The sequence below is a fragment of the Mastomys coucha genome, unplaced genomic scaffold (assembly GCF_008632895.1).
Source record: "Mastomys coucha isolate ucsf_1 unplaced genomic scaffold, UCSF_Mcou_1 pScaffold6, whole genome shotgun sequence".
In the NCBI taxonomy this organism is placed as follows: domain Eukaryota; kingdom Metazoa; phylum Chordata; class Mammalia; order Rodentia; family Muridae; genus Mastomys; species Mastomys coucha.
This window is the reverse complement of record NW_022196912.1, coordinates 25429918-25446832: the sequence shown is the minus strand read 5'-3', so window position 1 is coordinate 25446832 and position 16915 is coordinate 25429918. Positions and strand designations below refer to the sequence as shown.

The window sequence follows — 16915 nt, the reverse complement described above, 5'->3', positions numbered from 1 at the left end:
CCCCCCCCACCTGCCATCTGATTATCTCTAGTGCTACCTGCCCTTGCTAAATCTGACTGGAGCATGTCCTTCCTGTGATCCTGGTTGTATCAGAACTCCTCAGAGTCAAGCTGTCTCTGTGATCCTGGGCTTGTTAGAGCATCTGGGAGTGGGGCTTCCTCTGTGTGTTGTGGGACTGGCTGCAGAGCTTGCGCCCAAGGTCTGCTCAGGATACCAGCCCAGACAGATGGGAAGGAACCAGAACCACTGGGCTGGCAGAGTTCCTATGTGCCTGGTCCCGCTGGTCCCAGTTACTCCCAGTGTTGGGACAGATGTTGGTTCCTCCTCACCTCTGATCCTGGACGTGTCAGAGCACCTGGGAGTGGAGCTTCCTCTGGGTGTTGTGGGACTGGCTGTGGAGCTTGCGCCCAAGGTCTGCTCAAGACATCAGCCCAGACCCAACATGTATTTCCTTATTTTCTTGTGACTCATCTTACTAAGTGAAAGCTTACTAAGGGCCTCTTGACTACTAGACACTGGGCATGGTACAAGTGTATTTGATGTGCTTTTCCCACTGATAAGAAGGGCAAAATCGGCATGTATGAGACACTGTGGAGGACAGACACACCAGTCTAGGTGATGTGGGGTGGGAAATGAGACACCCAATTTTCTTGGAGTTCCTGAGAAGCAGAGGTGGGATGGTTGTGAGTTTGAGCTTAGCCAGGGCTATACAGTGAAACCATGCCTGTTTGGTTAAGTTTGGGCCTAGTGTGGAACACACCTTTAATCCTAGCACTCAGCTGGCAGGATGAGTTGTTCTCTGAGTTTGAGGGCAAACTTATCTACAGAGAGAGTAAAAAGTTCTAGGACAGTCAGAGCTACACAGAGAAACCCTGTCTTGAAAATCAGCAACAAAAGTTTTGTGGAAGAAAATGGACAAGATGAAACTTGAAGGCTCAGACAGAGCTAATCAGCCATAAATGAATGAATCCGTTATACACAGATTCTGAGTTATCTGGGGACTAGTGAATAATCCAGTAATCCAGGGAGGTTGGGAGCACATGCATATATGTTCGTGTGTGTGAGTGCAGGGCGAATGTGTGGTGGGTGTCTGTATAGTGTGTATATGTTTAGCATGTGATGTGTGTGTGTGTATACAGTGTGAATGTGCGGTGTGTGCCTGTAAGGTGTGTATATGTTCAGTATGTGGTGTGTGTGTGTGCAGTGTGAATGTGCGGTGTGCGCCTGTTCGGTATGTATGTGTTCAGCATGTAGTGTGTGTGTGTGCAGTGTGTGCCTGTATGGCATGTATGTGTTCCGCATGTGGTGTGCATGTGTTGGAAGGAAAGGCTCGTAAGAACAAGAGGTATGACTGACAGATAAAAATGTCTGTTTGAGATGTGTAACATGATGCATCCTTGTGTAATGACTATGCCTTATCAAATAATACCAGAAGTTACCAGAACTGCTCCCCTAAGTCCATCTCAAACGGCTGACCCACGGGCTTAGGTTAGGTTATTAAGTTTTGAGTAATTTGTTTGTTTGTTTTTGAGTGTCACACTGCAGCCTTGGTCTTTAACTTAGGTAATCCTCCTGTCTTCTTAGTACAAGCATGAGCCACCATGCTCAGCTGTTATTAGCTTATCTTTTAAAATAAGGGTGTTTTTTTTTTGTTGTTTTTTTTTTTTTTTTTTTTTTTTTTTTTTTTTTTTTTTTTTTTTTTTTTTTGAGACAGGGTCACTCTATGAAGCCCTGGCTGACCCTGAACTTGTAACACTTCTGCTGTAGCTCACTGACTGTTGGAATTAGTTATGTACTACTGCATCAGGCTTATACTGTATTTTCTTGTAGTTTGTATCAATTGATATGGCAATATGAAGGGCTAAGGGTCATTAATAAATTTATAAAAAATTTCAGGATTTTTAATTGAATATGTGTGTGTGTGTGTGTGTGAGGGTACTCCACATGGGCTAAAAGTATCAGATCCCCTGGAAATGGGGTTACAGAAGGTTGTGAGCCATCTGAAGTAGATTCTGATAACTGAACTTAGGTTCTCTGCAAGAGCAGTATATGCTCTTCACCACTGAGCCATCTCTCTAATCCTCATTTATAATTTAAAGTTATCTCTGTATCCCAAATTCTAGATTATTCATCAAAATATTAACATTAACACCTGGAGGATCTGAGTTACTGATTCAAAATCTTTTCAAATTATGTTCCTAATTTCTATCTTTAGGGTAAGTCTCTGTCCAAGACAGTATATCTCACACTTTCTCAGGAGGGGAAGAGAGCAGAAGGATGGAAAAGAGAATCTGTGATGCTGGATGGTTCTGGCTCTTCACAGGATACAGTAGTAACTCATTGTTGGGACCACGCATCACTTTAGTTTGTATCTCTTCACAGCCTTTGGGCTATCTGTAGCTAGCACATGGTTACTATTCAAGGAAGATACATGACAAATCATGAAGTCCTTACCTTTACACATTGTTTCATATTCCTAAATCTTATTTCCTAAGTTTAAAGCCAGTCTGTGGTGGTTTGAGTATGCCTAGGGAGTGGCACTCTTAGGAGGTGTGGCCTCTTTGGAGACAGTGTGCCAATGTGGGAGTGGGCTTTGAGGCCCTCCTCCTAGCTGCCTGAGAGACTGTTAGTGAGCTCCTGGCTTCCTTTGGATGAAGATGTAGAACTCTCAGCTCCTCAGCACCATGCCTGCCTGGACACTGCCATGCTTCCCACCATGATGATAATGGACTGAACCTCAGAACCTGTAAGCCAGCCCCAATTCAATGTAGTCCTTTCTAAGAGTTGCCTTGGTCATGGTGTGTCTTCACAGCAATAGAAACCCTAACTAAAACACAGTCCAAACTTGCATTCTGGGCCAGCAAGCTCCATAGCCTTGGGCCCCAACAGAGCTATTTCAGAGCTTTACTTGGCAGATATTTGTGTTGCCAATCTTCTGGTTTCAATCATTGTCCTTTTCAGGAATCTTAGAGGAAAGTAGTCCATGGTAAAACTCCCTAAAAACTCCCCACTCTCCTGCTACACTTACTTTAATCTTTACTTGTGCCCTTGACTTCCCCTAAACCAAAAGACTGCTGAGCCGACCGTCCAAAGGCTCAGGAGGATAAAAATGAACACAGAAAAGTAAACTGAATGGTAGTGGTTACACATGACTCCACCTGCAGGACTGCTGTTAGATGGGAGTAAGGTTGGGAATCAGAAATAAAGGGAAAGGCACCCCAGGGCTGATGGATGCATGGCATCACGAACGGTTCCTTATCTAAAAGGTCTGTGTTTTGACTCCATTTAGGTGCAGCTAAAATGGGGAGGAAGATTCGGGGGGAGGGCACATAGGTATCAGTTACTTCTTTGTTCATAACATGCAGCTGCTCAGTTACTCTGAGCGCTTCTAAAAAGATGAAAACCAAACTGTCCTGTATATAGCTTTGTCTGAGATCAGTTGTTAAAATTCTATTCTTTATTATTGTGTATATGTACGACATGTGTTTGAGCACAGGGGTGTGTGTGTACAGTGAGAGGATAACTTTTGGGAGTCAATTCTCTCCTACCATGTGTTCAGGTCAACTTGCATGGTAAATGCTTTTACGAGCTGAGCCTTCTCCCAGCCAGAGATCAGTTTATTTAATAGCCATCCTCATCAGTAATGAATGTAAACAACTGTTCATCTTTTGAACAAGAATTGGTTAAGTATATATAAGTAAATTCCTTTATCTGTGGCTTTCATACAGAGACTGATTTGGGGGACCTCCCCTCCTGGGATTCTGGGAAGGTTATGCACTGTTGGAAACTATCAAGATTCTCCATTGATGTTACGGCACCCTAATTGTAAGTGCCTCTGGTGTTTAATTTTCCTGTAAAGAAGCAAGAATGTTAGAGATAGGCAGCTTGACCTCTTAACTGAGCTATAAGCTTGTACCCTAGATGCTTCAGGGAAGGGCAGTCAGCCAAGCAGCCAACTGACTGCTCTCAGACTAGCACTTGAGGAAACCAAACCGTAACTAGCTGCTTGTTGTAGAGTACAGCTTTGCCTCCTGAAGGCAGAGCCCCAGGCATGACTGTTTTAAACAACTTGTGTTAGATTTTCCTGTCCTCACAAGTCTTGGTGAAATCTAGATGATTCTGCAAGCACCATCCAGGTCAAAAGAAGAACATCTCCCCTTGGGGCAGAGCAGAGGTGCCAGGACAATGCCATGGTTAGTGTGCGCACAGCCTTCCATTTCCACCAAGGTCTACTGTATTGGCACAAATACTACTACTACTCTTCTAGGTATCCAAGTGAGCTGATTGGTTTGCCCTGGAAGCTGGCTGGATGCTGTCTTCCTGAGCTACTGCTCTGTTGTTACAACATGAGGCCCAATAACAGCTCCCAAGCTGCCTTTTATGGCCTTCTTTTGATATGGGCTGGACATGGAGACAGCAGTGGTGATAGCTGAGGTAGTGGTAATGGAGACAGTGACAGAAGTGACAGGGAGTGGCAATGACTATGAGAGGATGCTGAACAGCTCCAGAGAACAATTAGGTTAGAAACAGCCAGCAACAACTGAAGTAAAAAGGCTTGAGAGCTGAGGAAGATGGAAAGCACAGCAGGGCATGTGGGGCACACTTACAATCCCAGCACTCAGGATTCTGCCCAGGATTGTGAGTCTGGAGCCACATAACAAGACCTAGGCTAGCCTGAACTACATGGTGAGCCTCCCTCCCTCCAGACTACCTGCTAGCCTGAGCTACATGGTGAGACCATGACTCAATGCCTTAAGCCTTAAAGCTGTTAAAAGGCACCATTAATAGCTAGGAATCCCCCAAAACTTTTTAGACCTGCACCAAACATTCACATTGGCCACTGTAGGCCAAAGATCACAGGACCTAAGGTTCCCTGCACAAAAGCCAGGAACAAAGACTATTACCTGCTACTGCTTGAGGCCATTTCCTGCAGCTCATTGCTGCTTTAAGTTAGGAAAGGTGCCAAGAACGAACTGTACAGGTGTTTCTCTTCATCTGCCTCTATCTGGGTAAAGGGCCCTCAACCAGGTGACACCCAACAATATCACCTTGGGCCTCTGCCTCCCTTTGAACTGTCACATTGCCTGTTTTTGATTTGAATGGTTACTCACAAAACTCTTTCAGTGTTCAGTGTCTGGGGAAACAAAACTGGCCCCAATATCACTGGGAAGCTGGGTATGGCAGGTAACAGAACACTTACTGTCCTCCACCATCAACCTGCAAAGTGGCAGGTGCCGACTCAGCATACTTCACACACTACGGGGTTATAAATGATTGCCCACTCGGGGTTTCCGAGACATTCTTATGTAGGAGGATTATTGAATACTAAAAGTAAAGGAGGGAAAAAACCAAGCAGGCGAAATCCTACTTGAGAAGGTTTATTACAGCTGAGACGTTTTATTTTTAAGAAACAACCAAGAAAATGTCTGTTCAGCTCTTTCCTAATCCCTTCCCTGGCATGCCTTGGCCTTGATTAGAACTGGATTGCAGGGTTTGCTAACAGTTCTCAGTGACAGAGTGCTTGCCTAATGGGTGTGAGGCCCTGGATCTGATAGCCAGCCTTGCGAGATGTATTGTGTTTTCTAAGACCTTATCAAGGTAAATTGCGTGATCCAGTGGAAAACTTATCCAACTTAAAGTAGAAGTTTCACTACAGACAAACTGAGTGATTTGAAGAGAAAAATTACATGACTTCTCGCTTGTTCTGGTCTGTATGACTGGACAGCCATCTGCTCCCTGGTTCAGCGCTGTTAAGGTGGTCTAGTGATCTCCCAATTGCTCTGAGAATTGGTGGTGCTGGTGGCGTGTATGTTAGGGTACTCCGGGTTGAACACAGAGCCAATTGCATTTGGGGCTAAGTAATGTACCCCAGCCAAGGACTGTAAAACTTATGAGACATTATTTTTATTTTAAATAAAGACATTATTATCTTAATTTAATAACATTGTTATTTTGGTGCTGGATTGATATTAAATCCAGAGCTTCATGCCTATGAAACACTCATACTCTGCCAGTGACTTCTACCTCAGGCCTATTTTCACTGCATTTACTTAAATTAATTCTTAAAAAAACAAAAAAACAAAAACAAGGTCTCACATTGTAGTTCAGGCTAGCCTCAAACTTACAACAATTCTTCTGTTTAGTTTCCCAGATGCTGGGGTTGCAGGCATGAGCCACATCTGGTCTTATTTTTATTGAAAAATGGGAATAAAGCCATTATATCTTTTGCAAACTTCCATGGAAAGATTTTATTTACTCTTATTGTCTTCAATAACACTTATTGGTATTATTAACTATACTAGTTCTTTTTTTTTTAAAGATTCATTTATTTTATGTATGTGAGTACACTGTCGTTGTCTTCAGACACATCAGAAGAGGGCATCAGAGATGGTTGTGAGTCACCATGTGGGTGCTGGGAATTGAACTCAGGACCTCTGGAAGAGCAGATGGTGCTCTTAGCCACTGAGCCATCTCTCCAGCCCAAACATTTCTTCTTTTTTTTTTTTCTTTTTTTGGTTTTTTGAGACAGGGTTTTTCTGTGTAGCCCTGGCTGTACTGGAACTCACTCTAGACCAGGCCTGCCTCTGCCTCCCAAGTGCTGGGATAACAGGCATGCACCACCAGCGCCCGGCTAACTATACTAGTTCTCTAACTTACTAGCCATTCTCTCATATCTGACACATTCTTCCTCCTGACTAAACAGAAACTACAAGAATTAAGTTCTTTTCAAGTTACATTGTAAAGATAGTATTTTTTTCAGCATTAATTGATATTCTCTATGACTACCATTCTTGAGGGTAATATGTTTGATTTTTCAAGGGTATGAGTTGCTTACGTTTGCCTAGTACAGGCAAAGCCTTAGGTTCAGTCTCCATACTGATAGTGGGGGATGAGGCAAGAGAGACACAGATAAGAAGGCAGAAGAGGCAAGGCTCAAAGGATGAGGTGGCAGACAACAAGAAACCACACTCACAGCTATGGTTCACTGGGTCTTAGAACACCCAAGCCAACATAAGATAGCTCCTGGTTGCTCTGGGCTGCTTTGAGTGTAAAAGTCCCTTCAAATGGGATTCAGAAGAGGAGACGGGATGATGGTTCAATTCCAAAGGCAATTTTGTTTAACATTTTTCTTTTTTTAGGCATTTTAAAAAATATTTATTAATTATTATATGTAAGTACACTTCAGACACAGCAGAAGAGGGTGTCAGATCTCATTATGGTTGGTTGTGAGCCACCATGTGGTTGCTGGGACTTGAACTCAGTACCTTTGGAAGGGCAGTCAGTGCTTAACTGCTGAGCCATCTCTCTAGCCCTTTCTAGGCATTTTCTAAGTGCATGGAAAGCTGAACCAATCCTATGACTCACAGGACTCTAGTAAGTCATTTCTTAAGCTTGCCTGGTTTTAATTTAACCTCATGAGGCCACCTCATTTCACACCATCTGTGTAGTAACGGAAGGTTAGGCATCTTTCCCAGGTGAGTTGATTTCATCTGAGAAGTTAAATGATATAGTTTCATTGGATTTCAGAGGTGAATTAAGATTTTAGCAATTTAGTCTAACACCTCCTTTTTAAAACAGAAACCCTAAGGTCTGGCAAGATGGTCTACAGGATAAAGGCACTTGGTGCCAAGCCTGATAACCTAAGTTAGATGTCCAGGATTCACAAGTTGGGAGGAGAAAATCAACTGTGGAAAACTGTCTTCTGACCTACCCATGCTCACTCTCCCCCACAAATACATGCTATTAATAAAATAAAATAAAATAGAAAGCTGGGCAAAGTGAAATTGAATTGTTGAAGACCCCTCAGATAACAAGTATAAGATGACAAAGGGCAGACAAAGTACTATATTATTTCTGTTTAAGATCTTCTCAGGATTTAGAATTGATTCTATGTTGTAACAATTATCCACAAAGGAGAGGCAACGAACTGCAACTACTCGCCTCCACAAAATTTAAAGCTGTGGGACTGGAGAGATGGCTCTGTAATTAAGAGCACTTACTGCTATGCAGAGAGGACCAGGGTTCCTTCTAAGCACCCATGTCCTGAAGCTCACAACTGCCTGTAACTCCAGCTCCAGGGGGACTGGATGCCACCAGTCTCATCAGGCCCCTATACTCACGTGCACATACCTACACAAATAATTAAACAAGAGTCATTTGAAAAATTCAAAATTGTTGTTTAAATAATATTTCCTAAATTGCCTTTGAGGCAGGAGGATTATGAGTTTAAGGTCAACATTGGCTACAGTGATTCTTATGCCTCAGCTTTCTGGAAAGCTGGGGTTGTAAGGGTGCATGGCCGCACTCAGCTCATGGGGGAGGGGGAGCCACACTCAGCTCATGGGGGAGGGGGAACCACACTCAGCTCATGGGGGAGGGGGAGCCACACTCAGCTCATGGGGGAGGGAGGTGCACAGCCACACTCAGCTCTTGGGAGAGCGGGAGTCACATTGAATTTGCTTCCTTATGAAGTGCTTAACAGCGCAGTTCACTGAGATTAGATGCTCCAGGGTGGGGTGGTAATGGGGGAAGGGATTTGTTAGGGTGGGACTGGGAAGAGAGGAGGGAGGGGGCTATGAGCCAGATGTAAAGTGAATAAATTTTTTTTTTTAAAAAAGTGCAGCTCACATGCTATTATTAGTTTGAACTCATGTAAGTTTTTTTAAAAAATTTTTTATTTTACATGTATGGGTGGGAGTTTGCCTGCATGTCCCTGCACCATGAGCAGAGCATGCAGTGTCCTTGAAAGTCAGAAGAGGACATCAGATCTGCTGGGACTGGAGCTACAGATGGATGTGAGCCACCATGTAGGTGCTGGAAGTTGAACTCAGGATCTCCAGAAGAGCAGTCATTACTCATAATGGCTGAGCCATCTCTCTGCCCCTATCCTGTCACTTTTAAATGGTTTTCCACAAGTAGTTAAAGTATGTTAAGTATGGTTTATATTTCAGATAGAATAGTACAAGGCTCATATAAAAAAATTGATGACAAGATACCTTTTGTCATATTTATATTCACTGGAAAAATACATAGCAAAGATTTTATCTTGGTTTGATAGATGCTTTATATGCATCATCTCATTAAGAATTGTACATCTAGCTGGGCGGTGGCGGCGCACGCCTTTAATCCCAGCTCTTGGGAGGCAGAGGCAGGTGGATTTCTGAGTTCGAGGCCAGCCTGGTCTACAGAGTGAGTTCCAGGACAGCCAAGGCTACACAGGGAAACCCTGTCTCAAAAAAAAAAAAAAGAATTGTACATCTGAGAAATGGGTGTAGTAACAGTTTTGGCACTTGATATTAATAATAAATACTGTCGTGAATCTGAGGTTAGTCTGGGCTGTATAGTGAGTTCCAGGCTAGCTGAGAACTAGTATGAGATCCTGTCTCAAAAATGACAATCCTGCCCATACACCCTATACAGCCAGAAACTGTGCTATCTTAGGTCCTAATAAGAATTTTTTAAGCGAATGACTCCAAGAAACTTGAAGTGGAGATTTCAAGTCAATTGCCCATATTCCAGGGAAGTAAGGAAACTGGTAGAATCAATGATATAGTGTTTTTAATAGGACTATATTTCTAATTGGGTTAACCATTTCCAACCAAATAAGTGCTTCTGGAGAGGTAAAGTAATCTGAATTTCTTGCTGGTACTGGAGAAAACACAACTCCGGGCTGTGTGCTAGGGAAGTGGGGCAAAAAATCCCAGCACTTGGGAGGCAGAGGCAGGCGGATTTCTGAGTTCGGGGCCAGCCTGGACTAGAGTGAGTTCCAAGACAGCCAAGGCTACACAGAAAAACCCTGTCTCGAAAAACCAAAAAAAAAAAAAAAAAAAAAAAAAAAAAAAAAAAAAAAACAAACCCAAAAAAACCCAAAACCAAACCAAAAATCCTCTCATCTCAATAATGTTAATGAGTTGGTGATGATGTATGCAAAATTCTCTGTATGTAAAGCACTCAATAAAAAGTAGCAACTATTAAACATTTCCTATTATTAGATACATATTAACCACTGGTGACGTGTTCTTTCTACAATGCACTGGGCCCTAGTTGTAAAATCATTCCTTGTAAACACAGGGCCCAGTCGAGATCAAGAGATCAATGGTTTTATGGGGGAATCGAGGAGACTTAAGCGATTGGAATTCGCACCGATTGAACCAGTGGAATTTGACGAGACAGTCCAAGGTTCACAAGCATCACGGATCAGAAGGGACATATTTTCAAGTCCCTTTACTGGACCACTCCCAGTCACCTGTTCGCCCGGCATCCTCATTTCAGGTCCAAGCGCTCACAGCCCGCTGTGGCACGCACCTGGCTCCGTCCTTCCTCCGAACTCCGGGTACATACCCACTCCGGGCCACAAAATTAAAGAGAGCATCCCAAACAGTCACTCAGAGTTCCCAGAGCAGAGACAAGAGCAAAGGCTGCTGGGAAGTTGACCTTTCACCTCTCCTCTTACTTCAGTTCACCTATTTTGACTCTGGCAAATGAAGCGACGAAGACAGTGCGGGGGCGGGACTTGGTGATGGCCACCTAGTTCCGATTGGGTGGAGGCGGTGCCGGGGGCGGGCCGTGCGAGGGGCGCTGTCCCTAGCCGCGGGAGCCGCGGGGGCTGCGCTTGCGCATTGGGCGGGCTACGCGTGCGCGGTGGGCGGAGCGCGCCTCTACCTTCTTTACCAGCCCAGGCTTTCCTAACCCTGCACAGCGCCGTGTGCCGCTCCTGTTTCATTGCCCTGTCGCGCAGTGTCGCTGCCGCTGCGGAGTGGGCGTTCAGTTTTCGGGTCGTCATGGCTGGCTACGAATACGTGAGCCCAGAGCAGCTGGCGGGCTTTGACAAGTACAAGGTAGAGAAGGCGAGCGGGCGGTCGCCCCTCTCCCCCGCGCCCCGGCCGCGCCCTGGTGGCTGAGGCTGAGGGGCCGGCGCGGTCCGTGTCACCTTGTGCCTGCCGCGTGGCGCGCCGACGGGCGTTGTTGAAGGGGATCCTGGGGTGGGGGAGCTCGCGGTCGGGGAGCACGGGAGCATCCTAGGCCGGCCGCCCGGTCTTGGCACCCCGCGGAGACTGCCTTTTTTTTTTCCTTAGAGAGTGGAGTGAAGAAATTCCTTTCTTTCCTTTTCCTTATTACTTGTCACTGCGGCGAGTTTTCAGCCTTTCCCAGGGAGGGTGTCGTTCCCTTCTTTTGGTCTTCGTCTGAATGAACTTTCCACTTGCCTCTCAGTGCTTACAACTTCAGAGATCTGGATGGTCTTTTAGCGGATGCTAAGGGAGGAAAGTGACTTCTCCAGGCCTCAATGCAGATGCACCCCACCCTATCCCTGGATAAGGCTTTCACTGAGGCTCATAGCGCTGGCGCTGCAGGTTAAGACGGTTGTGCACTAGAAGGAACTGTATAGTGCAAAGAGCGCGCGGGCTTTCGAGTACGTAGAAACGCGATGCCAAAGTCAAGTTTCTCCTTTTTGGCTTTGGACGAGTCGTTGAAACCCCACTCAGCCTCTCTTTTAGGCTCTTTACCCTAAGTGTGAGTTTCTGTCGTGCTTAGTATATTGAAAGGGGTTGGAGAGCGGCTGGCACGGTATGAGCCTCCAGGAAATGCTGGTGGTTTTCATCCAGGTTTAGTAGTCCCACCAGGCAACTACTGACCATCCAGGCATCTTACGGTGAAATAATGAGGTTTAGTGTTTTATCTTTGCTAAAAGCCTTTCCTGAGGGCAATCTGTTCATTTATGAAATTAGTGTGCGTGTCGACTAGAGTGTCCAAATAACGAGGCTGGTCCTGTGGGCAGTAGTCATCCAGCAAAATTTGTGCAATGAATTAATATTTTGGGGGAATTTTTTTTTTATTATTTTGTTTAACTGGGATAGAAGAAAACTCCAGGGGCTTTAGAAGGCCCTATGATATTCTTTGAAGCAGTGTTGGACCATACCATTCTGAATGAATGTGGTGACTTGTCTTAAAACTGTGAGTGGAAAGGAAGAAATTGCAGAGCTTAGTAACTTAGGTCAGAAGGCTGTTAACCCAGACACCTCCTGTGTGTCCGCACCGCCTCTTGGTTATCCATGCTACACTGCAAAGATTGGCAGCCAAAATATTTTCTTGGAACTTGAGTCTTGAATTTTAGAGCAAGCTTTTATAAAATAGCAGTTTTATTTGGTGAACCTTGTTTTCCTTAGAGACTTCTGGGTTTATTGTTTCAGCCAGATAGATAAAGAGTCCTGTTTTATCAGACAGACATCTATCTCAGTGTGGTTTTCTGTGGCTTCCCTTCCTTATCTGACTCAACTCCTGTGGTGTTTGACAACAGGTTTCCTATCATCCTGGAAAACAAAGGTCAGCTTAGTAATTGTCCCAGCATTCAGTAAAATAGGTGTTGATGTTATTCTAGTTACAGTGAGGCTTCTTTGGAGGAGGGATCCAAAATCAATTACAAATGTGTAACCTTAACTTTCTAGTAGAAGGCTCTCTGCTGGATGCCATACCACATCCATATTAGAGGCATCCAAAGGGGAAAAAAAATCTGTGTGGTCAGTTTTGTTGGCGTGTGAATTCCACACAGAGATCCTTTCTTTCTTTCTCATTGGCTTCTCATTGTGTGGTCTTCAGAGAGTACATGCTTTATAACGAATTAAGACACCAACCCCCAAGCATGCAATCAAAATACTTAAAGAAGCTTTTATTCTCCCGTGTGACCTTTTATAACAGAGCAAAAAGATACAGAGAAAAGAAATGACACTCCTATAACAGCTGGTGGAAAAAATTACTTTTGAGCCAGTTTAATTTCTCTATCTTCCCTAGAGGTACATTTGAGAGCTACATGTGGAAACCTGGCACTTGCATAGAATAGCTGCTGAGAGGGGTGCACACGGAGAGGTAATTAGGTTTCTGTAGTAAGAAAGGAGCAATTTCTAGTACAGAAGAAAGCCTGGGATGGATTCAGTTTTATATACTCTCTTAATATTTATGTCTTCTGGTGAAGTGCCTGCACATCCCTACTCAGCAGTTAGTTTAATAATTACTCGTGTGTTAGGACAGGAGCTGTAGGTGGGCAGGGAGGATAGCTGTCTCGTTCAACATGATCAGTGTCTCCACAGCATCCTGAGCCGAGTAGATGCCCAGGAAATACTGAAGGAATAGAAATGGGAAGGAATAGAAGGCATTTTAATTAAGTCTGGTAAAAGGAGCTTCAGTCGGGGGTGCTGGAAGGCTTCTTTTGACTTTTGACTTTGAATATGACGAGCTAATTTAGAAGTACAGTTGTTGTGCTCCGTTGCTTAATAAGGAGCTCAGACAGTTGTGTTGAAGTATTCCACTTTTGTGAAGTTCATTGCTCCTCGCTATTTTTCCATTTTCCTATTGTTCCTAATGGACAGATACTTACTGCTGAAGGACTTCATGCTTTAATGGGTTAAACTGTTGTGGCTTGCTTAGTCAGACTGAGGGAAGGCACAGTTTGAATTTACAGTGTTGCAGCTGGTGTCACATTGTATCCTTTTGCTTTAGAGGGGAAAGAGTTAAGTACTTTGTTTAGTTTCAAGAGTAGAATTTCAGGAACTGGTTTCTGCTGTTGGGTAGTTAATGAATGTGGCTGATGACAACAACCTGAAACAGGGATTGTAGCTATTGTGAACTTATTACTGTTCCAGTTGAGCTTTAGAAAGAGATTGTATTTGCATCTAGATAGCAATGCCAGAGGACCCAAATCCAAACTGGCCTTCGGTCTCACTGGGTCATACTGTGTAATTTTATTTATTTAGCAAGCATTTATGGAAGATCTGCTTATCAGGCACAGCACTGGGGTTGCAAAATTAAGCTAAGGTGAAATTCCTGACTTCAAAGAGCCTAGTTTGGTGGCAGATAGGGATGGGTAAACAAACCTTTATAATTAGTGAGTACAGATTGAAGTTCTAGGTGCTGTGGAAAAGGCCAAGAGGCAAAACACACTGATGGGGTGAGAGTGGATGTTATACCTGAGGAAGACTTTCAACGTGATGGAGGTAAAGGCAAGGCCAGGCTGGAAGGATGAAGACTGAGAAGGGAAATGAAGAAGGGAAAGAGGCATCTGTAGTGAGATACAGAGACAAGCCTGGGGGTTTCTGAGAACCATAAAATAAAGTGTTTGAGTATAATGGTGGCATGGCAGGTGAGACTGGAGAGGGAGGCAGGCTCCTAGCAGAGAGGGAGTAATTTTGTTCCGTAGGTTAGAGTCTGTGGCCCACATTTATTGACATCAGAATCATTTGGGGGGGGTTGTTGGGGGGTGGTTACTCCCCACTGGGTGATTTTGATGCCAGTCAATCAATCAGTCAACTCATCAACCAATCAATCAATCAATCTCTGCCCAGGAAATGTTGAAGACCTGAATATTATGGTAGTGGGAACAGAAAAGAGGGACTAGAGATTCTGTTTGTATCTGTGTCTGTCCCACTGTGCCTGAAGTTCATGATCTCTTGCTTCTGTATCCAGAGTGTTGAGATGACAGACCTGGCACCACTGTGTCCCCCAGGGGAGCAGAGATCCTCTTTCTTTCCCTCCATCCTTTTTTCTCTTTGACAGTCTTGATCTGTAGCCCAGCTAGCCTCCAACTTCTGATCTTTCTGCCTTGGGCTGCCTTGTTCTATGATTATAGACATGAGCCACAGCATCTAGCAAGGGAAAGGAGAAAATAGAGGACATAACTGGAATAATCATACTGAACGAACGTATCCAGCAGATACATTTGAATTTGACCCTTACTTTGTTTATAAATTAATCTTCCCCATAAAAGTCCATATTTCTGAATGCTCATTTAGAAAACTGAGCAACACTGCCCTTGAACTTCTTCTTATAGTTCAGGGTTAGTAGTACTTAACTTCTTTTTAAAAGTATATGGCTGGTGTGATTGCACATATCTGTAATCCCAGCACCAGAGAGACAGAGGCAGGTAGGTTTCTGTGAGTTAGAGGCCAGCCTAGTCTACAGAGTGAGTTCCAGTATAATCAAGAACACGTAATGAAACTCTGTCTTTAAAAAAAAAAAAAAAAAGTACATGGGTACAGAGGAGGCAGATGCTGACATTTTTGAGGTGGTGACAGGAAGATCAAGGGCAGCACGTTTCAGACCATCCTTGAGACTTAAGTCTCAACAACAAGAACACAATGGAAAAACCTCCAAAAGTCATAAATACATACATACATACATACATACATACATACAATGTGTGCTTTCCAGTTTGCCATTTCCCCCCTGTCCATGTATCTCATATTTATCTTTTTTGTTCATTCAGTCTTCTCCATCCCTCACTTAAGACTGACCGAACATGGTCACTGAGTAACTGCAGGTGGTATTAGGGGCAGGGTAGGGCACATAAAAGGTGTGGAGAAGTCCAGGGATGACTTGGGATCTGGTAGGTAGGTGGACTAGGTAGAGGGAGCTAGCTGCCATGAGAAGCAAGGTTTGTGGAGTGCCATACTGTAATGCTTTAAAGTTCTTTTTAAAAATTCTTTTTTATGTCTCGTCTGTCTGTCTGTCTCTTTCTGTGTGTGTGTGTGTGTGTGTGCGTGTGTGTAATGGGGTCTCTTGGAGACCAATCTAGTTCCTGGAAAACCTGGTCTTTCTGTCTGTCCCTCCCTAGTGCTCAGATGACAGGCCTATGACTTCTTATAGTAACTTTTTGTGAAGGGCATTTCTTTTTTTTTTTTTTTTTTTTTTTTCCCCGGAGACAGGGTTTCTCTGGATAGCCCTGGGTGTCCTGGAACTCACTCTGTAGACCAGGCTGGCCCCAAACTCAGAAATCCACCTGGCTCTGCCTCCCAAGTGCTGGGATTAAAGGTGTGTACCACCACCGCCCGGCTTGTGAAGGGCATTTCTTGATTTCTTGTTGGATGGGGACACATGAAAGTATAGTTCGTGGTTTAGGATTAAAATAAAACTTCTTGTTCTAAAGAACTCTGAAGCTGGGCTTTGTGACACATGCCTAAATCTCAGCACTCCAAAGGCAAAGGATTAGCAAGACAGGATTAGCAAGAATTTGAGGCCGGCCTAGGCTACATAGCAAGACTTTGTCTCAAAAACAAAACAAAACAAAAAAACAAAACAAAACAAAACAAAACAAAAAAACCAAGGAAACTAAACAGCACCTGTGGTTTGTGAATGAGTTGTCCTCTGATAGAGGCAGTTTCTGTCATTTCAAAGACTGGGATGCTCCCTGAGCCTCAGTGGAAATAGTATGAGAAATTATTGACTTTGATTTCCATTTATTGGGACTGCAAACTGGTTGCAGTGTAATCTCGTGTGTAAATACAGCGATACCTAGCTGTTAGCTGTTACTCAAGAATAACCCATCATCAGTGGGACCTTAGCTACCCTGATGAGATTATTCCTGTTGAGTACATTAATAAGTCTTGGAAGTACTCTAGGGCTTTTAGGTAAATATGTACAGCTGCCAAGTGTAACAAGGCATACAGGTGACTGTAACACTCGGGAGACTGAGGCTGGGATTTAAAGCCACAGGGCAGCATAGCAAGACCACATTCAAGTTCACTTATTGCCTTTTCCCTTCCTTCCTCTCTCCTTCTTTGCTCCTTTCCCTTTCACATGTCTCTTGAATTATATCCTGAAGTTAGAAGAGAAAGGAGTCCTTCTGAAGAGACAAAAGGAGGGTGGGTGGGGAAGTTCTGTCTGGTGCAGGGGAGAGAAATTCAATAGGAGAGGGAGAAAAGTTGCCTGAAGTGCTATGGAGGAAACACCCAGTCTACCATAGTACAATGAGCTGAGATTTGACACCAGGCAGTGGGATTTGTAGTTTGTGTTCATCGTGCCTAGGAATGAAGTGTAAGCTGTTCCGTATTGGTGCTGGTTGTTATGTACAAGATCTGTAAGACTGGAGTAATAGCCTTTAGTAATACGCTTAATGGACATGTATCTAATGGTTTGCAGATGAGAAAAT

General features: G+C 44.0%; 2 protein-coding genes across 2 annotated transcripts in view; one reads left to right on the top strand and one right to left on the bottom strand.

Moving 5' to 3' along the window:
* Nucleotides 1-10411, bottom strand: part of Adgrf3 (adhesion G protein-coupled receptor F3) — a 34535-nt gene extending 24124 nt beyond the window's left edge. The window contains exon 1 of the mRNA XM_031356926.1: nt 10247-10411. The gene's annotated coding sequence lies outside the window, so the exon portion shown is untranslated. The remainder of the gene's footprint in view (nt 1-10246) is intronic.
* Nucleotides 10412-10605: 194 nt separating this feature from the next.
* Nucleotides 10606-16915, top strand: part of Selenoi (selenoprotein I) — a 39252-nt gene continuing 32942 nt past the window's right edge. The window contains exon 1 of the mRNA XM_031355865.1: nt 10606-10838. Within this exon, the coding sequence (XP_031211725.1) occupies nt 10782-10838 (57 nt within the window). The 5' untranslated portion in view covers nt 10606-10781. The remainder of the gene's footprint in view (nt 10839-16915) is intronic.